This window comes from Emydura macquarii, unplaced genomic scaffold (assembly GCF_026122565.2).
Source record: "Emydura macquarii macquarii isolate MOO-44397 ecotype Brisbane River unplaced genomic scaffold, CSIRO-AGI_Emac_v2 contig_212, whole genome shotgun sequence".
In the NCBI taxonomy this organism is placed as follows: Eukaryota; Metazoa; Chordata; order Testudines; family Chelidae; genus Emydura; species Emydura macquarii.
The window spans coordinates 8,476,916-8,502,299 of NW_027130349.1; the positions used below are offsets into that span (position 1 = coordinate 8,476,916).

The 25,384-nt window shown below is 38.1% G+C and overlaps 1 protein-coding gene across 2 annotated transcripts in view; it reads right to left on the reverse strand.

The window, feature by feature from the left end:
• The window catches only part of DLGAP1 (DLG associated protein 1), a 571,137-nt gene that overhangs the window by 163,517 nt on the left and 382,236 nt on the right, over positions 1 to 25,384 (reverse strand). For both annotated transcript variants that reach the window (XM_067547338.1, XM_067547348.1), the window contains exon 8: positions 14,149 to 14,363. In XM_067547338.1, the coding sequence (XP_067403439.1) occupies positions 14,149 to 14,363 (215 nt within the window). The remainder of the gene's footprint in view (positions 1 to 14,148; positions 14,364 to 25,384) is intronic.

The window sequence follows — 25,384 nt, forward strand, 5'->3', positions numbered from 1 at the left end:
AGTCCCAGCATCTGGCAGTAACAGAATTAGAATCACCCAGAGCATGGGTTGGCATACCTGACCATCTTGGCTAATAGCCATTGATGGACCTATCCTCCATGAACTTATCTAATTATTTTTTGTTACACTTTTTTGTTATACTTTGGACCTTCACAACATCCCCTGGCAATGAGTTCCACAGGTTGACTATGACAAATGCGGGCATGGGGATTCCACTTAAAGTACATGAAGGAACTGTGTAGGTCTAAATGCAGCTGAATACCCATACTTATAATTCAACAACAGAGAAACAGTTTCCATGACCACCTAGAACCTAGGGACTAAGTTAATTTCATAGGACAGGATTGGAGAACTGCTGAATCAAAATGCACCAATGCCAACGGTCCTTAGGCCAGTTGTGATCCCTGAAAAATTACTCACTCCTCTTCCTGTGTGTCAGATACCACTTGCACACATTTAGATAATGGGCACTTTAGTTCTTGAATGAGATAATTAAGAAAGCAGATCACTAAGCACTATCAGCTCTTCAGTGACAGTACCATTTTGATGACAATTTTACAAAAACGACAAGTATGCGGCATGGTGCTGGACACAATCAAGTAGCCTGTGATACCGGAATATGGAGATTAGTGTAGGACCTCAGAACAAATGGAGACAGTTTTCAACAAAAAAATAGATCTGGTGCAGAGAGAGCCACAAATCTGAAAGATCTGAATGCGTGATATAGATAAGAAACTTGATTTTGTCCAATTAATTACAGTGGAGTGTCTGAAACTATGTCCCACAGTTCCCCCACTAACATACAGAGACAGTCATGTCCCTCTTGATGGTAAATGCTTTAAACAGAGGGTGGTATAATTTGCTATATAGTTAGTAAAAACGTACCAGTAATAAATTGAGCGCATGTGAGAATTCCCTACTTTATTTTCTATTTACCATACTTAATCCACTAAACACCAGATCTTGCAAACATTTTCCCACATACTCAACTTTAAGAACTCCTGTTGAGTAAAGTTAATCATGTGTGTAAGTGTTTGCAAGATCAGGGTCTTAACTGTCATGACTGGTAAAAAATAAAGATATGCTGACAACTGTAGCTGTTGGTCATACAAGCCATCAAGATGAGTCTGATGATAAAGAGACCGTAAACAGCCATTTTATTTCCAGATATACTGCTAAATTACTCCTCCTAAATCACTTCTGGCAATTCCTCTGACCTACAGCTAAGAAGGAAGTGAAGAACAGGATTTATATAGTCCCAAATTCCTAAAAGAAAAAGCAAAGGCACCACAAAATACTGCATTTTCTATGCCGGGATAGGTGATTTTTATATGAAGAGCCAAAGAATCCCAGGTTCTTGTCTGCACTCTTCTACTTATATAGGAAATACACCAGAAAGCAAATAGCAGTCACTGTTGCATTTCTACAAAGCCACACTTTCTGCAAGCCAGACTTGGTCAAAAGAACTGCAAAAGAGCTCTTATCTTCCAATAAAAAAACCTGTCAAACATTTCAATAATGTTTGGATTAAACTTTAAAAAAAATTAAATTTGGGAACATTTTTGAAAAAAATAAAAAATAAAAATGGGTCTGTTCTGAACTCTTCGAAAGAAAACTGTGAAATTTTAATTTTTCTCCCCAACAGTTGTTTTTTAGTTTTCGGTCATCTCTACTGCAAAGTTTTTTCATTTAAATTTGCTGTCAGCACCTCTGCAAGAATCACTACTTTGTAGGAGTACAGTCGGGTAGCACAAATTAAACAGTCCTTCATGCTCCAGTGAAAATGAGGGAAAGCAAATACTATTGGGAGGGGCTAGAATCTGGGAAGGGAAAGAGAGAAGAGATGGGTAAGAAGGTCCACTTTAATTCTGACAGTTTATATTTATGAGTAAAGCTCATATAAATGATTTTGTGCAAAGATTACCTGGTGTTTTGGCTTTTGATTGATTACAGCTACTGGTATTGATTACAGTTGCTGTCAGATATTCAAGCTACTCTCGCCTCAACATTTATCCTAGAGATTCAGACTACAAAGTTTGGACTGGGATCTGAACATCCCCAGAGTTTGAGGATGTTTGGATCCAGACTTATTCCAAATGTATCTTGCAGGCAGCTAGAATCTTCTTATCAATGATGAAAAAATATGAATTAAGTGACATAGTTAAGAGAAAATGTTTTCTCAGAAGAGGTAGCACTTGGTGTTGCTCTAAAGCTGAGTGAATAGTATCACAAATAATTTATTCAAATGTTTTAGCTTCTTTTTCTGCTCATGGATTATCTGCAAGAAAATTGTGATTATTTTGAAAGTATACATTATTCAAATGTATTTGACATTTTTCCTTTTCATTCTAAGGATTAATCACAAAGAATCTGTTGCAAGCATTTGATGTTAATTATTTAATATGCGAACTGCTGTATTTTGTTACCATTGGTCAGATAAGTTGCATGTTATTGTTTCTGTTCCCAAATTGCACAAGATGCAAGCATTTATAGTGTAAATACTTATGCTCACATATTTAAAATTCAGTTTAAACAAATATTAGCACTTGTGTGCAAACTTGCTCTCCAAATTTGTGCCAATAAATCACGATTGTTGGAATGTTCACAGAAAGTAAATGCAAAAGGGGTGCTGGAACGGGAATCTGAAAATTCAATTTGATATTGATGGACATTATTTTACAGTATTCATCTAATGCTAATGCTGACATAGATAGTGATGAGGTTAGTTAAGAAATCAAGAAGCCACTTCAACCAACTGACAAGGGATCCCCTATTGGTTCAAATCCTGACGTGTACAGTGACCAAAAGAAATCAGATGGCTATTTGGTGGCATCACTCCAGTCCTTAAGGAACACGCTTCCAGTTCACAAACAGCACTGCTATTAGCAAAAGACCCCCTTTTGGCAGATCCAGCAAGAGTCTGAAATACAGAAAGTGAATGGACATAGAGACTGAACTAACCTCACCTCTGCTCCTTTGTCTCCATTATGAGCTAGGGGGTGTGATTCCCAACTCATGTACACATGCTCGTGCCACTGTGGCTATGCTACTATTTATACTCACACTACAGCTCAGCGAGCTTGTGTAAGTATGCGTTCACAAGCTGAGAATCTCATGCCTAGCTCATATTGTACACATAGCTTGAGGATACATCTACAGTGGAGCTGGAAGGTGTAAATTTCAGCTTGAGGACTCAAACCCACGCTAGCTTTTACTGAGCTAGCGTGCTAACAAACAGAAATGTAGCCAAGGCAGTGAGAGGGGCAGGAAGGACTAGCTAGTAGCCCTTCCGGCTCTTGGGCAACCATAGATACACTTCTATTTTGAATGCACTAGCTCAGTCAGAGCTAGCACGGTTATGCCTCCTCAAGCAGGAATTTACACCTTCCAGCTCTAGTGCAGACATACCCATGAAGTAGTTCTCCCAGGTCAGAACTGAGCCACTGTGGTAGAGCATTGTAGGTGAAGCTTGCCTACGCTATACCTGTTCTGAGGATAAACAAAGGACGTCAGTTTCTAGGAATGTCAGTCTATAACTTCCAGAAACATTAAAAATTCACTTGCAACACTTAATTCCTTAACATGTACCCCATGACGCCGTAGTGCCACTTAACTGCAGTTACTCTTCTGAGTGGAATATGAGTGAATAGAAGTCTGGGTCAGGCATCAATCATAATATTGCCAAACTTGTAAACAAAACAAATTAAAAAACCTGCAACCACAAGTCTTAAGTTAATGAGGAGGAAACATAACCCTAAGTGTATTTGCAGAGAAGTAACAATAATGGCTGAACAAAGGATAGTAGAGACTAGGGCTATATCTTCACTCTCAAAAAGGATGTATTTTTACTGTGGGTTAACCAACATGTGTTGGCTATCCCACTGTAAAAAAACAGTGGTTGCAAGGCACTGTAGTTCTATTGTGAGGTAAACGAGGCCATGGATAGGGAGGAGTATGGTGCTGAACTCACCTACCTACCAGACAGTAAACAATACAAGTGTCTTGTCTCCACTTAGGACTTTCCAGCTACCTCACTGTAAGAAAAAAAATACCACATTTGTGTCAATGAAGACAAAGCCCACAACAAGAGAGGTTACACTGGGGAGCAGTGTTCCTGACATTTCTGTTAGTGAAAACAAGGCTCAAATGATCAAACATGCTTTACACCTAGAATAATTATATTCTGCTGCCAGGGGGGAGTTAAAATGGTTACTCACCTATCGCCACGACTGTATTCTAAGTTCCCACAATAAATCAATATTCTCTATTCCTTAAATAGAGGCGTATCATATATATATAAAACTAAGGAGAGTTACCATCAAGAAACCACTGGCTTCACAACTCATTTCAGCACCTAGTACTTTTTCCCCCTAATGTCTTGCCTTCAATTTTCTTTTCACTTATAAATTATTTGCCAGAAGCTGGGATTGGATGACAGGAGATGGATCATTCAATAACTGCCCTATTCTGTTCATTCCTGCTGAAGCATTTGGTACCAGCCACTGTCAGAAGACAGGATACTGGGCTAGATGAACCACTGATCTGATCCAGTATGGCCATTCTTATGTTATCTATTAATCCTAACTGAGCCATCTCTAGGCTCATGGGTCTGAATAGAGGAAAGCTGGTAACAGACCCAGCTCTACCCTACAGAGAGAAGAGGTGGTTGCTATGAATGACCAGGTAATAAGGACTGTAAAAAGTTTAGCAATGGATTACTGTGCCAGTGACTGAGGGTTGGGAAGGTTATTGCCTAGACCAGCAATAGCTTTAGAGCACTGTTTCTTAAACTGAGAACCTGGCCTTCATGGGGAGGCTGCATTCTCTTTCTTGTGAGTCCCAAACAAACCCAAGGAAAATTAGAACAAAATATTTCTCTCTCATAGACTAAAGATTTGATTAAACTAAAGCCTCATATTAAATCTTACTAATACTAAATACTCAGCGGAAGATTCCTCTTGTACTGAGCCCTAATTGAAAATCACCCAACAAGAGAGCAAAATTAACAGTCTGCTCTTTTGCTGCTGAGAATCACTTCCAGAGTGAAGATGAAGACCTCTGCTCCCAGCATTCTGCCTCTCCTCACCCTCTGAATGAAATCTTGGCCACTGAAAGCAATTAGATATTTGTCATTTACTTCAATGAGGCCCGGATTTCACTCTCCATTTTTGAAAATGCTCGTTTGCATTAGGACTGAGAAGCTTTTAAGGATATTTTCAAAAGTGCAGTTGGGATATATGAAAACAAATCCCATTAAACTCTCCCCCTCTGTATCTGGGACAGCAATTTTACTACAGCCGACAAGGTGGGAAAACCTTACTCTACAGACCAGGGCACTTGAGGGAAGGTGTTTTCACAGTTCTAGAAAGTTCCTCCACCATTCTACAGTAGGCATGACAAATACTGCAAAATTTATTATTCTTTCCTTTTTCTTCCCTGTCCCTTCCTCATTTAGTTAATCTCCTCAGGCTTTTTTTTTATTTTTTGTTTACTGTTTTCCATTTCTCTTCTCCTTATTCCCATTTTGTTCTACTGTGGCTTCCCACGTTTTTCTTTTCTTTCCTTTTTTTTTCTCTCCATCCCATTACTACTGTCTAAAAGCCAGGCCTTCCTTGCTCCCTAGAAAGGAGTCACATCAATTTAGGAAAAGCAGAGAACAATGTAAAAATCATGAAATTCATTATCTTATTGTACCCTTTTTCTCCTTATGTGTTAAGCATGATGACAAAACAGAATCCCAGATATGAAAGCTCTCACAACAATTACTCTTACTACATTTTCAATACAATAAACCTTTTGGCACTCTTCTTGGCATCCATTCATTGCGCAGCATCCCAAATGTCAAAATGTGTTTCATGTGCTAATACAGAAATAATCCTGTTGCAGTTGCATTATAACGGTAATCCTTACAGTGCAAATGCAGCACACTTCTTACAAGGTGGGTGGGCTGAACGTGTGTGCACATGTCATCTCACTCTTCCCTGATAAATCAACACTGAAGCAAACTCTCTGACATCTATGGTGATCATGTAGGATTTTCTGATGTTACAGCTCCACTTATCAGTGATCCTGGTATCTCTGTGCCGTTCTACCCAGAGCCCTGCAAATCCACGGATATCTGCAGACCATTTTTCTGGATTGGATGCAGATACAAATTTTGTATCCGCACAGGGCTCTACTTCCATCTCCAGTGACTTTTTCAGCCTAATGATAGTATGATTATTGGTTATATTTTGTAATGAAGTAGAGGTGGATTATCCCAAAGGGTTTGCTTTCTAACTGTAAAGTTAATGCACTCCAATCTGTGCCAAGATGTATCATGATGCAAATGTCATCATGTTGCAATACAAAGCTTGCACTCTGGAAGTCCATCCACAAAGGGTGGATGGCAGGAGAGTAATAACCATGGGAGGAAGCACCCATGGACAAGCTTCTAAAGGAAAGAGGGTTTCCTCAAATGTTTGGCCCTTTTCTGCAACTCATACTACTAGCAGCCTGCATTCTACAACCTTTTCAAGGTTTGATCTGACTCTTGCAGTTTGGATCTCCATGGACAGACTGAGGACCGACCCTTGAATATTGTTGGGAGATTTAAGTTCATGATTTGTAATCAGCTGCCTCCCTTTCTTTTTAAACATAAAAACAATTTTTGTGAAGATTGTGTGGGAATGCCCCCATTATTTTCTTTGGGTTCATATTATTATTGCAATATTATATTATAAAGTGACTCACTGTAATTCTCTGAAACAGTGGGTTTGGGACATCAGTGGGTAAAAGACTAGGCTAATCTCTGTTACAAGTCTGCTGTTGCCACTGCCATTACTATGTGTTTGATCTCTCTGTCTGTATCATTTTATCATTATCGTTTGAGGTGATTGTATAGGTTCTTGGCACAGAGATTCTCAGTTTCATCTCATCTTGTTTTGAGATTGTATCCCCCCCCCACACACACACAAGCATATAATAAGTATTTCTAAGTACATACGTTTTATGTATTGCTTCCAGCCTGACTATGATTAGCAGAAAGGAGTGTTGGCTCATCCTATTTATAAAATACCGTTTATATTGGTAAGTGGGAGGACATAGGAAGAGACATGCTGTTGAAGTAAGTTACATAACAGAATTCTGTACATTATAAACCCTTTCTAACGCTTTCCCCAGCCATTTGCTACTGCTCCTGTGTGTTACTTTCTCATCATCACTGATATGACTAAGTGTGTAGGGTCCAGGTCAATAATGCAGTACATGCAACTGGGGTTAAAATTAACTTATCCATAAAATGGGATCTTGACAACAGTGTGGATTTGGGAGAGAGAATTTCCTTTTACTCATCTCTTTGTAAGTTCTACTTTACAAGACCTAAACAAAGACCACAAAACTAATACAAAAATCACTGGTGAGGTAAAAGCATTGGTGATGGAGTTGGACTTTGATCACATATATGTTGTAGAAGAAACGTGATCAAAACAACAATTTGATAAGGTATTATCCAAAACGTAGAGCAAACGGCTAGAAATGTATCCACATTGATTAATTATGATGTTATAAAAACATATTCTGAGAGGTAAGTAAAATCTCAAAAGCTTCAGTAACCCTATGCCTGAAACTAGTAAGGATGTTGAATTTGGCAAGCCAAGCAAGCCCTGTTTTAAACAGTGAGGTTGTATGTTACAGGATATTGCCAGTCTGTCAGAAGGGGAATAGTGTGTGTTGGAGAGAGGCAGAGAGAAAACGTCCTTTGATTCCAAGTATGAAGAGAACCTATCCACCCTCCCCCTCGCTGAATATTTCACCTACACATTGGATCAGAACTGACACGGATGATAACAAAGATTGCCTTATACCTTACACTTTTATACTATTTTTCTTACCATAACTAAAAGAATTTAAAGATGATTGCACGTAATAAAGCGAAAGGTGCTGGTTGAGGACAGATGCACCAGGAACATGAGTCACCTGTTTTGTGCACATTCTTTAAAAGTCAGATTAATAAATTGTGTTTCTATCTGTTCAACAACAAAAGATAGTTAAACTTTTTGCCACTTTCTAGTACTGGACAAAAAGATGTCACTTTTTCAGTGGGGCCAGATTTTTATTAGTTTGTTAATTATTAAAATCCAAGGGGATATTGCCAGCAAAGAAAAGAAAAAGCTTCTCATTTCCTGGTAGGATAATGGGAGTACAGCAGCGGACGTGTTGATTTTGAGATCACAGCAAGCTGTGCTTTATTCAGAATTTTGCCCATAGCACTTGAAACATGTTCTGTAACCACATGGAAACCATGGCATTGGAGGAAGATTGTAGGAGGGAGATTGTATGGTATAACAACAAAAATCAGCAGAAAACAGAAAATAAATTTCATATCACATAAAGGAGATATGACACAACCGTGCTTTTTAAAAGCTTGCTACTTATAAAAAAAGAAACACGGATAATAAAAACCATTCCTTTTCTTGGAAGAGAAGGAGCATGAGCAATGGTAGGTTGATGGGAGGGAGTGCGTGGGCCGTGGGACTAATGTGAGGCAAAGTGCATTGGAGAGAAAAAAAAATCCCACATAACGAAAAAGGGGAGATGGTTTTAAGTTACCAGGCCCATTTTTCTCTCAAAGATAAAGTTGAGGCCAACTAGATGTCACACAGGAGTTCATACAAAGTGGGGGTGGGGGGAAATGAGGGGAGAGAAGAGACAAACAGAAGGGAATGTAAAAAGTCCCTGAAACATTACTGCTGTCTCTTTTATATCCACCACATTCTATACTTTACTGTTAGAAAAGATAAGACTGGGAATGAAGAAAGGTTCAGCTGTAGGGTATTAGTAATGGGATTTAGGGTCTGATCTGAAGCCCACTGAATTCAATAAAAGAATCTCCATTGACTTGAATGGATTTTAGATCATTCCCATAAAGTCTTTTATTTATGTACAGATTTAGCTTGAGTCAACAGTGACCAAAGGGAAGCAACTTGTTATTATATATACACCATTGCTAAGTAGCCTATGTGAAATGTTTAGGGGCTTTAGTGCAGTCCCTAGCAGACATATTCACAAAATCCCCACTATAGATTCATAGATTCCAAGGCCAGAAGGGACCACAGTGATCATCTAGTTTGGTCTCCTGTATCATACAGGCCATGGAACTTCCTCAAAATAATTCCTAGAGCATATCTTTTAGACAAATATCCAATCCTGATTTAAAAATTGTCAGTGATGGAGAATCTACCATGACCCTTGGTAAATTGTTCTAATGGTTAATTACTCTGTTAAAGATTACCCCTTTTTTCCATCAAAACTGTTGGGTTAGCAGACTCTTTGACTTAAAGGTCAGAAGGGACCACAGTGATCACCTAGTCTGAACTCTTGCACATTGCAAGCCACAGAACCTCACCCACCCACTGATCAGGGAAGCCAAGGAATGAACACACACAGAAAACAAATTATCCTCTAACCCCCAGAGGTGGTCTCCTTTAGGGCAAGGTTGAGTCATATTAGTGGAGCAGTGTAAAGAAACTTGCACTGCCATTGGCTGGGCTGGACTGCTTGTTATGTGAAGAGGACATCAGTTCTCAGAGAGAGCACTTGGATGCTTTTCATGAAAATTCACATTAAAAAAATATCATAGAGGTATGTTTCACACATTCAGACCCTAGCAACGGTGTGGTGTGCTCTCATACAATAGTCAGTCTAGTATACTCTAAGAAAATTATTTTATTTACCATTATTTCATATAGAAAAGTAGATGTAAAAATAATTTTTCCTTATTTTTCCATGTTAGTGACTTACGCCCTGCTTCATCAAAGCCCTTAAGTTTATGATGTCAATGGGACTTAAATATGCTTAAAATTAAGCATGTGCTTACGTGCTTTCCTGAATAGAAAGGGACTTAAGAAGCACTTATTTAAAGTTAAGCATACATTTATATGCTTTGCTAAACTGAGGCCATAATGACAACAAAGAGATCTGAATTTGTCCTCTTGTCTATTCATTACTAATGTCAAGAGTACAACATTGTGAACAATGATCAAACACCTTTCCCTACAGCTTATGTCTCAAATGAGGTATCTGAGACTAGTGAAGGAGTGGAGGACAAGGAATAAGAGGAAATTGAGAAAGATCCTTTTGTCACTAATCAAAGACAACAGAGGAGACAAAAATTTTAAAAAATTAAAAGCTGTAGCCCTAGGCATCTTGTACTAATTTTAGGTTATTTTTTTGGTTCAGTGAGTTATGATTCACTATTACAGCTGTGAGTTTCTGAAGAGAACAGGCAGAAACAATTGTTGGCCTCACTTTCAGGCAAATAAGACTCTAAGTACACCATTCTCTTCTATGAAACTGCATTTTTTTTTCCAGAGATGTATGTCAATTCACCATTATGGAATTTTCCATTTCTAGCAATTTTCTTGTGACTCCCATGACATTAGGAGCTTTTCTTAGAGCCCCAGATCCTGAATTCATTTGATCTCAGCTTTCATTTTTAAAAGAGTAAGTTTCTAGCTCTCTTGATTGTAAAGAAAAGCTTGAATATGTGAACCCTAAAAGCTGCAAAACTGGAAGGTAACTAAAATGAACCCCAAAATTTTTATTTTTAAAGTCTCCAAAGCTGAAAATTAAAAAATCTCAACATGTTTTAAAGCCGATCAGATATTTTTTTGGGGCTAGACTCATGATTCTTTCATGCTTGGGTTGGTGGTACTGAAGTCCAATGAGGCCCTGAATAAGAGAAAGGGCATAAACTGCATGAAGTGATTACAGGCTTTGGCTCTAAATGTTCACAACTAACCACTACATTGTACCACCCAGGAGTCGCACCGGGTATAGCCAAGGGGGATTTGTGACTGTGTCCAAATTGCTCATAGAACATCCTTCTTATCCAGAAGGAGAGTAATTTACTGCAGTTGTGAAGAGGGTGCAGATTACTTTCCCCAGTCTGTCCAGCTGAGAGAGCTAGAGTAGGGGGCAAAGCCTTCCTGCTCCCTGCCCCTTTTGCCCCGGGACCAGTCACTTTTTGTGCGGGAGCAGGAGCCATGCTCTGAACAGAGCTTGGACTCAAGAACCTTACTTCTTCACCCCCATTCCCCTGAACTGTTACATGACAAATAGCTACAATCTAGTACTCAATGAATTCAATTAAAAATATAGTTACCTGGACAATATCACAGCGGCACCCAAATACTCTCACAGACAGACAGACATCAACTGATCAATCTTGAGGTTGCTAGACAGCCAAAAACACTAGTGAAAACTATGCTTTGTTGATTCATGGCCTCTTATAGGACCTGTTGGAGGTCCAGTGCAATTTGAGTTTCCTGACCACTGTCCTACAGGCCTAGCATAGCTTCAGTTGGTTGCTTGGCGATTCTGACCCTGTAGCATGACATCTTCCAGTGGCAGAGATGAATAGGACTACTGAGTGACCTTGCAGATGTCTCAGTTTCTGCATACCACAGCACATAAGACAAAATACACATCATGTATGCTTGCAGCTGCACATAGGTAACAGCATAGGGAACAACGTCTCGAACATCCTTGAACGTCTCGGGGTACACTTTTTCTGCCACTTTTTTTTACACCACCCCTCCTATCATCAGATGTTGTTTTGATGACCCCAATTATCATGGTGAGAATGGAATGTAGTTAAGTGAGAAAACCCAGTGTAGGTAATTAGCATATATGATAATGAGTAGAGAGGTAATTAGGTAAAAGTTGTTTATGGAAGGGTATAAGTTACCACTTGGACAAAGGGGGGCGCTCCATCAACACTTGACTCCGCGGGAGGTGCTGTCGGTCGGACCAGAGGCCACTGACTCCCTGGTAGGGCCCCTGAAGAAAGCCGTTCCTGTATACAGCCTTCTGAGTGACTGCTTAGCTCTCCATGTTTAGTGAGTCTGATATATTGTAGTTAATTTTAAGCTTTGGATTCAACTAGTATATCTATAGAAAACCTCGCACATTAAACCTTATTGATCTGTAAATCGGGCATACCATGTCTCTCTGGTATTCGTACTGATCACTAAGCTTCCAGTATCAACAGGCCCACAGAACAAAACTGACAGTTAACAAACTAGGTCCTAATTGTAGTTTTGCCATCCATTTACTTGGGGGGGGATAGCAATAGATTTCTGTTTTTTTTCTAATATGTACTTTGTTCTCTCTTTGCTCCTCACTCCTTCCATTTCCATCATTTTGGTGGCAGGACTGACTTCAGTGGGACTATTCGTATGCTTATTAAGCAGGTGCTTAAGTGCTTTGCTGGATCAGGGCCAGAGGGCTCAGTGTTTTATTAAGCCCAATTAAGTGTAATATTAAGCCCAATAAGATTAAGAACCACAAGAGCAACTGGAATCCATTTAGATTAGGCCAAGGAGCCCCAGGCTGGAACATGGCTTTGCTGTCACAAGTTAAAAAGATGTTCAGTAACAAATTATGCTAATGAGGGCTTCTGAAACCTGAATACAAGGCCACAGAGAGAAAGGGAACAGTATCTAGGGCTCCAGGGGAGAAGAAGCCACAGGACAGGGAATAAAAGACACTGATCCTGAATGCTGCCGAATTGCCCTACCTACACTAGGAAAATGTTGAATAATTGTCCAGTATTACTAACAACAGTTCTGCTCCACTGCTATTAGCAATGTTGGGAGCCCTAAATGCTAAATTAGCATCTGGCAGATATTCCTCCTTCCCTGGAAATAATAATTCATTAGAAACTCTTTTCACCTAATACAAATCCAGGGAAAAGCTACACTAGAGTTTTCTGGCTACTCCCACCAGATTGCAGTTACTCCCTTCAACTGGACACATTTAATTTAATCTAACATAATCTGGTCTACCCTCTTCTGATAGGTGATTGTCATCTTGGTATCTCAGCGCCTCCCAAAATCATGAAGTATACATATGCTTTCAGCCTTCTTATTGGATCTTTTGGCTCACTCTCGTCTGAGTTGTTGCTTGGGTACTGTTCCTTTCTGCCTCATTTCACTTTCATAGCACTGCATGCAATCAGTAACATGTTCCCTCAATTTCCACAATAATAACATTTTTCAAATAGTTAATTTGCATTATTATGGATTTTTACATTGAGTTCCAGCTGGTAAAATATTTTACAAAATGTTATGGTGTTCTCAAAAAGAATCTTCACACTGAATGTTGGAAACATTAGACAGCTCTAGTTAGATAAAACAATCTGATTTTCAATTAGTTTTGCCACTGATTTCAATGGCAGAAGGAATGGGCTCTTGTCTTTTCATTGGTGTTTTGTGTTCTGACCCAACACAAATGTAGATAAACTAAATACAGGTTATACTGTTTGGATTTTTACATTATAAATTGAATGTTTTCTTTGGTCTTAGAAACACAATCTATTTTGAGTGCTATTGTTAACTCGAAAAACACATTCCAAGCAACTTAACCTATCTCCTAAGTTGTTTCATCTATCAAAGCTCCAATCACAGGCTACTACCTGCTCCAGTCTATTGACACTTTGCTTCTCTATTATCTGAAACTTCCTGGGGACAATAGACTTTGTGAAAAAACCTACAAATATAAAACAATGATGATTTTGGATTCTCTGTGTCACTTGGTAATTTTTTTATCAAAGTCTTTTTTAAGCAATTCTCAGCCTTCATTTTTTGGTCATAGATCCTCAATTAAAAAATAATGTAATTTTGGTTGAAGATATAGACTTCTCTATTTTCCGATGCTTACTGATCAGGACTTAATGTCAAAACCCTCTTTGAGGATTTACAATGACTGGTTTAAGGCTAATTTGACATGCCTCACACATGTTAAATTTTACTCACACTTACACAAGTACATACACAGTTGAGTAAGGCTTATAGAATATGGCACTTAAGGTTCTAATTCAGCAAGGTGTTTAAAGAATGTATGTAATTTTGAGCATGTGAGCAGTCTCATGGAAATCAATGAGTTTAGGTGTTTTGTTGGTTTGAATCCTAAATACTAGAGCCCCAATTCAGAAAAGCACTTAAGAATGTGCTAAATCCATTCCAATTCAGGAAATCATTTATGAGGACTTAATTGGGACTTAAGCACACTTGTTTGAGTGCTTTCCTTACTTGGGGCCCAGAAAGTGGAAATAGGAGACAGGAATAGAAACGTATTTCTTTGAGGATCATTCTGATAATGTCTTACTTGAGGGTGGTGAGTTCTGTAAGTGATGGCTGGGTGGCCTTGAGATAGCTCTCCCTTCGTGCTGCAATCTTTGGTGATGGCTTCGGGCTGGTGTCCGAGTCCCCGCTATCATCATCCCCCATTGCTTTAATGTAACTGCCACTGCGCATCCGCCGACAAGGAATTTCATCATCTTTGCCTCGTGGAGTGTACCCAGTCCATTCATCTTGGGGAACCTAAAGAAATAAACACAATTCACATATTCAATATACCTTCTTCTTTAGCAATGGTAAGATTAGAAAACAGTAAGCTACAGATGAGCTTTCATTCAAAGGATATATGACTCTGATCTTGGTTTTCTAAGTAAAGCCCAGTTACTCCAATCCAGTTAATATATTTGTAGGGAAGAGAAGGAACAACCCTTCATATGGTATGAAAGGGACATATTTAGATCCTTGAAACAGAATATCTTCAAATTGTGTGTGCACATATGTGTGTGTGTGTGTGTGTGTGTGTGTGTTCTGATCTGAACCCTGCCCTAGGGTTTTGATTCACGATATATTCCACACCAGAAAGATTTATTCTTCATTTCCAGTTTAGATGCATGTTAAATGTAATGAAGCTGCATATATAACTGTGTGACTTTAACGGTGTTTTCTATGTATTGCACCTTTAAAGGTTAAGTGAACCCAATAGCCTGTTGGCAGGGATGCTCCCTCTGAGTTTCAGAAGTTCAAAATGGCTGCTGCTACAGAATCACATCCATCCACCCCCCTCTCTCTCTCATGGTGACTTTATATTTGTTCTTTCTCCTTGTTATTTCCTTTAATATTTAAAATAAAAGTTATCCAAACATTGTATTTGCTTATTGTTTATGGAAAATCATAATCAGAATGTGTTTTCAGAAGATTTTGGCATACTGTAGTGGAAATTCCATGAGAACAGCAGCCTTGTCCATGCCCTGCCTCCCATTTCCTACTGTCTTTGGGGTAACAGGCCATCATTTTGTTTTGTGAAGTTGAGAAAACACTTGTCAGCCTGAATAACAGTAGAAATGAGAGCAGATGTGAAGTGGAATAGGGTTACTGAAGGAGAGGTCCTGAAGTCAGATCTTTTATTGTAGCACCCCAATCTTTCCAGACTGGAGTAATTTGAATAGAAACTCCAAAATCACAAAAGCAAGTAGACAACATTTTAAAGAAATAAAGTAACTGTAATCTTTAGTTTTCCCACCTATTCTTTTCTCCTTCCCTTTATTGACATCAACACAGAAAGGCAAATTATATTGCTCACACATGGCCATTATATGTTATACCAAATGGACACCATCAAATTTTATGGGTCAAAATTTGAACTATAACATCTGAATATTAGTGTTCCTCTAACAGGGATTACAATCTGTAGTCCCTCTTCATGTGGAAATTGGTCCTATGTCAATTCTTCAATGTGATCCCACAACACACAACTTTCAGAGCAGCCTATTGACTGTGCATTATTTCCCCTTACAGCACTCATGCAGTGCTTTGTTTAAGCTTTTCATAATGAAAAATCAAACCTTTACTTAGTTGTTTGTTAACTGTAAATTAATGCTTGGTTGCTGACTCCCCACCACCACAAACATGATTCCTGAAGGCAGCCATAAAGGTCAGACTTCATGGCATACAAACTCTGGCAATGTTGCTTTCATGTATAACTCAACAAAACACGACACCAGACAAAGAAAAAAGTTTTCCACAGTCCTCAAATGATTATAATTAGCCACCCACGCTACTTGCAAACTACCTTAGTGTGGTTTTTGGTTCCTTTTTTTCTTTTCCTGTCACATCCAGGTCTTCATCAAATCCTGAATCCTTTCTTTACAATATTTCCAAAATTCCTTCCTTCTTCTCTCCCTATTGCCATGCCAGTATTTCATAGCTTTATGCTGAGTATTGCAACCTCTTTCTTTTTGACTTCCTCCTTTCTCATCTTTTCTTCCTCCAGTTCATCATCCTTCTCCGCTACTACCCATGTCACTGCCTTTCTGGAATTTCTGCACTGGCTTCTATTTCTCTTCCAAAGTACTTCATGGGTGCAAATCGTGAGAAGTCAATGAGAGCTTTGTCATTGATTTCAGTGGAGTCAGGATTTCACCCCAGACTCTCATCTACTCTTGCCTATATCTCTGCTATAATTTCTTTTTTCCAATCCAGCTTCTTTCTTGACTGCTCCTTACTCCTTTGCACACTTCTTTTGTCATGTCTTCTTTTAAACCAATCTATACACTTGAAATAATTCCCAGTTAGCGTCCTGAAAACTCTAGTTCTGTGAAGCATTACAGTTAGAACGCACATTCAGCACACTGAGTTTATTTTGTATTGTCTTGCACTCTATTGTACCTATTTATGCCTCTCAAATTTAAGATCTTCATAGAAGAGACATATTCTGGGTTGGGCCTAGTTCACCTACTAAACAATCCCACATGCATTTACATTGCTATGAAAAAACCCCCACACATTTAAATAAATGTCTCTTCAACCCCTCTCCTTCTGACTAACTGGTGGGGGAACATGAGAGGAAGAGACCCTTTCAGCAGGAACTAACAGATAAAGGAAGGGTGGCCAGCTGAGATCAGGAGTTAAGAAACTGAACAAGAACTAGACATTAGGCCCAAATCCAGTTTTCATTTCACATTAACATCACAGGGACTGATTTAGATCCGATGCTCTGAACATCATACACCTAACCCCAATTGGGGATGGAGTTCTAGTTCAAGCCCATTTCTTGTGTGTGTATATTTATATATGTAGATATCTTTTGACATTGGCTTTGACTTTGGATTCACAGCCTACAGAAATGTGGAGTATTTTACACTTTCCCCCCAATACACTTGTGACACACAAAAGAAATATTCTCTTTTTGAGCTTAGACTCTTACACTATTTCTAGGACTGTTTCTACATTTGTAGGATAAATAAAATAACATGCATGCAGGCTGTACTATCAGCATTTCTCAAATACATTTAGAAGGAAGCAAAATCACTCTCCTCCCCTACCTACTTCCTGTGTTGGGAGTAAAGAGTTGACTTTCCAAATTGTTCAAAAAGAAGTTGACACAAGATTAGTAAAATCAGGACTTGCTGACATTGTTAATGAAAAGTTGGGACACCTCGCAAGAAACAAGTAAGAAAAGCTCAAGAAAAATAGATTTTTAGTCATCCTTAGAATAGAGATTATCCAAAGTCTCATTATGTACAGTGCATCTAAATGCTCTGAGGGAACAGGTACCTCATACATTTCTTCTGTTTAATTTCCATTCATTATGTTTGATTTTAGTATCTATGCTTACCTTGTTAAACTAAATTAATGAAAAACAAATTATACTGTATTAAATAAAAAACCCTATGTTAATGCAACATTAAGACTGAGATTTTTAATTGGACAAAAGTTTGGGAATTCAAAGTTAATGCTCACGCATCACCCAATATCTCAGCCAAATTGAGTGCCCGTGGTTTCTGTAACACTATATTGGTTGGATGTAATGTTTTAGTACCTAGCTGTAATAGAGATGAGATATAGTTGTTGTGGGAACCATAACTCTGAATTTCTTGAGTTGTGTTGTTAATGTCTTACATGCATACAATACCTTTCATCACAAAGATTATCCAAGTGGTTTAGAGACTATTGGACAAGTTTCTGAAGCTGGTTGCATTGGGTTTGCTACTAACCTCATCTTTATACATGCATATGTTTAATTACACGCACAAATAGGTTCCTGCCGAGCTTTGAAAATTTAGCTGTGTGTGCATCTGTGTGCATGCTTGTGATCACCATTAAGAAATCTAGGCTCTGCTAGCTCAATAACACATGCTCATTTAGTGAAAAACAACAAACTATCTTCTTAACATTCACTTTGCTGTTTCAATGTCTTTTTGCAGAAGAACTACTGAGATGTGAAGGAACAGACTGAGAATTCAGAAGTCCAAGGGCACCAAAGAGACAACTGGATGCTGCTATCTGTCACTCGTGAACAATTCCAGAACGCTGGAACTTGCTAGTGCAAGTAAGTAAATTACAGAGTTATGTGATGCTAACCCAGAATGCAGTAACACAAAGAGAAGTCTAATTTCAATTCATGGCATTTGAGAAGTCAGGATATGATACATGCTGTTAAAACTTCAGTGAACAAGGAATTACAAAGACAATTTCTTAGAAATAGCAATTCATTAAAAAGAGGTGGTATACTAGTTACAACTTTTTTCTGTGCTGAATACTTATATAGTTTGCTTAGTTTGCTTGCAGAAATCTGTTTATGCCAGTTTTCATTTTTGCTTTGCAGATATTAATTTCCTAAGAGAATATTATAATATTATTTTATGTAGGACCTGATTCACCAATGCCTTGCTCCAGTTTTATGATTGAGTAACTCCTTGGATTTTAACCAAGTTACACCAGGGTAAAACTGTAACATAGTGATGAATCAGAGCATTTGCAAGAGGAAAAATGCTGATAAAGTAGTTGACATTTACATTTATTATTAGTTGTATCTCTAACACCTTATACCAAAGGATCTCAAAGAGGTTCACAAACATTACTAAATTAAACCACACAACCCCTTATATACTAGGCATTATTATTATTCCCCTTTTGCTGATGGGCAAAATGAGGTACGGAGCATATACTTCATACAAAGATAGACTCATAGAAGGGACCAATATGATCATCTAGTCTGACCTCCTGCACAATGCAGGCCACAGAATCTTACACACCCACTCCTATAATAGACCCTTAACCCCTGACAGAGTTATTGAAGTCCTCAAATCATGGTTTAAAGACTTCAAAGTACAGAGAATCCACCAGCAAGTGACCCGTGCCCCATGCTGCAGAGAAAGGTGAAAAACCCCCAGGGCCTCTGCCAATCTGCCCTAGGGGAAAATTCCTTCCTGACTCCAAATATGGAGATCAGCTAAACCCTGAGCATGTGGGCAAGACACACCAGCCAGACACCTGAAAAAATTCTTTTTAGTAACTCAGAAACCACCCCATCTAACATCCCATCACAGGCCATTGAGCATATTTACCGCTACTAGTCAAAGATCAGTCAATTGCCAAGTTAGGCTATCCCATTATACCATCCCCTCCATAAACTTACCAAGCTCAGTCTTTGAAGCCAGTTAGGTTTTTTGCCCCTACTGCTCCCCTTGGAAGGCTGTACCAGAACATCACTCCTCTGATACTTAGAAAACTTTGTCTAATTTCAAATCTGAAATTCCTGATGGCCAGTTTATATCCATTTGTTCCTGTGTCCACACTGGTGCTGAACTTAAATAATTTCTCTTCCTCCCTGGTGTTTATCCCTCTGATGTATTTATAGAGAGCAATCATATCTCTTCTCAGCCTTCTTTTGGTTAGGCTAAACAAGCCAAGCTCTTTGAGTCTCTTCTCATAAGGCAGGTTTTCCATTCCTCGGATTATCCTAGTAGCCCTTCTCTGCACCTGTTCCAGTTTGAATTAATCTTTCTTAGACATGGGGGACCAGACCTGCACACAGTATTCCAGATGAGGTCTCACCAGCGCCTTGTATAACAGTACTAACACCTCCCTTTCTGTACTGGAAATACCTCGCCTGATGCCTCCTAGTACTGCATTAGATTTTTCATGGCCACATCACATTGGCAGCTCATACTCATCCTGTGATCAACCAATACGTCTAGGTCCTTCTCCTCCTCTGTCACTTCCAGCTGACTTGTCCCCAGCTTATAGCATCTAAATAGGTACCTAACGCAATACTTAAGCTGTAAAATAAGTGACCTAAGTTTCAGAGTTAATTTATAGTCCCTAGTATGGCTGACATGGCTTTACATGTTAACTTTAGGCATCCAAATCTGATAATTTTGGTATAAGTGATATAAGCATAGCCTTAAAAAATGAGTTTTTGGCAGAGTGGAAATAGAACCCAGGAGTCCAACTGAGTGCCAAACCTCTGTCCTATCTACTAGACAAGACTCAGATCCTTACTTTCAAATCTCAGCAATATTATATGTATTTCTTGTATTTCCACTTTTACATATCTTTTTAATATAAATAGTAATTTACTAAATGAAAGTATTTCAAATCAACGGTGGGTTTTGTTTTTTACTTATGGCCTCTACACTTAGGCTCTTAAAGCAAAAAGCTTCTGTGAAGTAGTAGACCGATATCATTTGCTGTCATAGAAAAATGTTTCAGAATCTGGGAAAAGAAATAATATACTGAGTACTCAGTCCTTAGATAACTAAAATTAAAATTGCCTATATATATAACCATAAGTAAAAAAAACAATCATATTTCCAAAGACCTTATTCTATACTCAGATATAGTGTTGCATACTGTGAGTCTTCAGAACATTTTTTCTGAGTGGGAGGTTTGCTTAGCTCTTGCAACTTTTGAGTGGCCAGCATTGTCTTGCAAGGTCACATACTATGCTGCACATGTGTGTGGATAGTGGCTGCTGCCTTTGAAGATGCAGGGGAATAAGACCCACATACCTAAGATAAAGTCAGCACCTTCACATTTGTTTAATGTTTAAGTGTATCATAATACCCAATTGCCTCAATAGTATAATTTTTTCCAGCATTAGGAATATTATATTACAGCCTAACTACAATAAACCATTCTGCATCACATAGAATATTTTTACTTCCAGAAGAGAGGGCGAGAATGGTCAGAGAGAGAAATAGAGAGAGAACAGTGGAAAATAAAAGCCAAATCCAACAAAGAACATCCCCTCTTCAATTAAAATCTCATTTTTATTATCGAGCTGTTAAATAAAATAACATGGAGACCTCAGGCATTTTATTTTGCAAGTGGGCTTTAATAAATTTTAAGTGAGATCTTTCATAGTGATTTTTTGTTCTTTACAGAACTAATAATGAAGAATGTGCTTTAATTAAGCAAAAAAGTCTGATGAAACAGAAAACAAATGTAAGGAGGAAAAATAGCACCTAACAGAGGCCTCAGAACTGGGTCAGCTAAATGAAACACCACTTCCATTATAAATAAGCACCTAGAAATATAATGTTCCTTACAAGTATGAAAAATAATACTCACTATGGTTTGTTTCTTTCTGCTCAAGCGTCAGATATTAGATTTACTGTACATAAACAGACCATGCAAAATACATACAGTTAATAGCCAATCCTTTCACTGGTTTCAGTTGCCATTTACATGCTCTGATCTTTATCTAAATTTACTTTGCTCTGAAAGTGACTAAATTTATCATTAGCCAGCTTGCGCTGACTGGTACATTTCTTTTAGCATTCTTTTTGTGTAAAAGAGCTGGATTTTTATGTATATTTCTGGGTCCCCAAACAAACAAAAGACAGGCATATAGTGGCACTCAAGTGCTAGATTATTCATCTCTAATTCACACATTGGATGAAATGTGAAATAAACTCCCGCATGTGAGGACAAAAATACGGATTTAATTCAGGGTTTAAATCATAAAAAAAGAATATTTATTTTCTTTTCTGTTGCCTATAATGTTTATTAACTTACCTTATTAGATGAAATACCAAACAGACTGTCTTTATGGAAAATTAAGTTCATTATTCATCTCAATTTTGATTTGGTTTACTGCAGCTGAGAGTATCAAGCTTCTCCCTGTGCTTTGCCAACACAATGTGGGTGACTGGAAGTAAACACAAGGGCTGGAGGGGAGTGGCCGGCCATCACTCAACAGTAGACTAGTAACTTTAGCTTTCTATTAGTATGCAAATACTTAATGAAATGAAATCACACAACTAAGAACAATACTTAATGACTGCTCAGTGCTGATTTTCAAACCCATGCAATTTGGTTCTCTTAGCAGTTATTATGGTTATTTTGTACGTTGTTAGAGAAAATTCAATTGCCATCTTCCACTTTCTAGGTCTATTCTTGGCAATCATGAATACTGAATTCTTAGAACAATAAAAATGAACATCACGGCATCGTTTCAATGTGCAAGCTTTAGGAGTCGCAGAAATATGCAAAAAAAGGAGGACTTAAGGTATAATGAACACTGTATGTTTTACTGTATTTAAAAATAACCTTCACCAGTTTTCAGAAAAGCAGATATACAGATTATTTCCATTTAGAGAAAATTAAATATCTGCAATATCCTTGACAACATTTGCTTCAGCATGTGAGATTTTAGCAATCAGGTTCTATTTTAAACTCAATTCATTTGACTGAAATATCTGCATGGATCTTTACATGAGGAGACATTAGTATTAGGTTCCTAGCAGTCGAGACCAACAAGACTGAGCCAAACTGTACTTAGTTTAGACCACTCTGTCTGCACTGGGGTAATGCATTCCATGAAATTGTTGTGCTTTTTTATCTCCACTTCAATCTTTGGACATGATATTTAATGTAAAATAACAGAAATATTCCTTATTCCCCATCCTGAAAAAGGAAGAGAGGCATCACTTGCAACATTTATCTCGATACTACTGTACATGTCTCCATTAGAAATGGGCCCACGTTGTAGAGTTCAGATCGAGATCTAGATCTGGATCCGAACTGTCCCTGAGGTTGGGGTTGTCCAAGTCAGGGTTTGGTTTGGGCCCCTTATAGAGAAGCCAAATCCACAAAATTCAGATGAGAATATCCCCAGTATTCATGGCGATTGGAAGATGTCAGATCCAGAGTTCTGAGATGGGACCATATCTACTCTATGTTTTCTCCCTTAGTATTAACTGGAGTTGAAGTTGTTACCAGGCATCAACCTTGATGTCTTAGCTTCCACAAACATATCTCACAGCTTCTAAGGTGATTTACAAGGGGATCACTCCAACAGCTGTATTTAATGGCCACTTTATACTATATACTAGTATCATAAAGGTGAGAGGAGGCCTGGATCTAGGTTACAGAATTTTATACGGTGTGGCAAACATGCTGTTGGAATGTAAGGACGTTCAAGCAAAACTAACAGACAGTGGTACTAAAAGTCAAACTAGAACAATGTATTATTGTGTACATCTGTATAGTCACCAACATTGAGAAGTTATGGAACTGTGAAGCAACCAGTAGCTGGGAAAGAGTAATCACATGCACAGTGGCAGATAAAATTGCAGCCATAATCATTAAAGAGCTGACATTGTCATAGAAGATCTATCTAGGTATTTACACAGCCTCAATCAGTGGGGTACTGAGCAACTAAGATGGGACAGCTAGAACAAAAACTAGTCTTTAACTAATTGTACGAGGAAATAATGGTTGTTAAGGTGAAATATACAGTGACGTCATTTTCCCAGGCTGCAATAACTACAGTCATGGAAAGTTATTGTAAGGTAATTTAAAAACAGGTTGCAAGAGGAAGACAGAATTACCTAAAAATGTTCTGCTATATTTATGGGTTATTTTCATAGGAAAGATTTTTCACAGCATAGCAAAGGTATCTTGGATAGCTCAGAATTAGGCTGAAGACTATGTATGCCTAAGGAGTAGATCTGGTTGAATTATTCATTGTGAATATATTTGTTGAAAATTTAGCTCCCATCTGTGAATCATTTACAAATATGCCCCAATTTCTACAGATTTACTCATTATTCATAAGCATTCACCAAACAATTTTCATGGCTGAAAAATCACTTTTGAGTAAATGACGTTTTTCTGGTATGAAATATGAGATAAATAACCAGTTACGTTACAGTTCATGAAACTTTTGTGATTCACAAACTTTTTCATGAATACCTGGAGATTGTCCAAATACTTGAGAATAATATAATTCCACGATTATATTTGGTGTTTTATTTGCAAGTATATTTGTAAATCTTTTTCTTTTAAATTATTTCACCAGCTTTATTAAGAAGTATGATCAGGATAAAATGATAACAGAAGGCTTCAACTTTATCTGTTTTGCAGAACTGACAAGAAAATTGCAGCTGAAAATTTACGATTCAGGGGAAGAAAGGAGTGGAGAATTAAGTCCTGGATATGTACACTGCAGAAGAGAACAAATAGCACCTTCTGTATGTATGCAAGACAAGGACATATTGAGTAGATTAATTTAGTAATCACTTCACTGTGACAGAAATGCAAACAAAGTTGACAAGAAAAACAAGTAGAGAATGATTGCACATTCAGATGGATGTGCACAGATAAACCCAGCAAAACAGACTTTAAACAAATTACCATCCCAGGAAAATGAACAATTTCCCAGGTGATTTAATAGACTAAATTATCAAACAATATGATAGCTCACAATACAGATTAGCATCAGGATCTTATAAAGTTAAGCGATAAACTTCATTTAGCCTTACAAAGAAATGAGGCCAGAGAAGCTACTGAATCTGAGGAAACTAAGAAGCTGCCTGGTCCTAACAAAAGAAAGCAGGATGTACTGAAGCAGAAGAGTTTCTTTACACTGGAGCAGTTTATGGACATTGTTGATGGCCTCCACCAGGGTCTAAGACAGAAAATAAGACATAGGCTCCTAGACAAACCAGGTCCTTCTCTACCAGATCCAAACTACAAAAAACTAGAAAATATGTATATCACACTCAAGCCTTTTGGCTTACAAGTTTTATACGTCCTCTCCGTGTCTCTTGATCATGAGCTGCTGAACAAATCATGATATGCTGATAGTTGTATAGACTTCCTCACATACTATACATCTCACTGTCCCACCTCACCCTGCCACTAATTCAACTGCTGAGTCTTCCCTGAATTGTAGCTGACAACAGCAAAGATCTTTTTCTTTTTCTGCGGCCCTGTGCTAAGAATATAAAATTATTATTATTTATACTGTGGTAGTGCCTAGGGACCCCAGCCAAGGCCCTCACTGTGCTAGGCACTATACAAACACATAAGAAAAAAATAGTCTCTGCTCCAAAGAGCTTAGTGAGCTCTAATGAAAGCCAGGAAATAAATAACTCGCTTTCCCTATCCTGTTGTATCTTGATACAAGTGACTATAGTGTATCATGGAAACACACGACTGATCCAAATTAAAAAAATAGGTGGAAAATATGAAAAATTATCTGTGCATTTTTTCTCTCTCTTTATAGAGAGGCCAAGGCCAGGAGAACAATTGTGCGCAATATCCAGCAATAAATACATCATTACAGACTAACGTGCAGTGTGGTCATGCTGGTGCATGAACTACCATAGATCCATAAAATTAAGAATTGTAAAATATCTTTTAATGCATTTAGACTGTTTCTTGGCCAGAGACATATTGCTTCTACATTACAAATTCTAGTCACATGTCTAGCTGAGAACATTCCAAAGGACTGTCTACCATAAGCCTTGAGA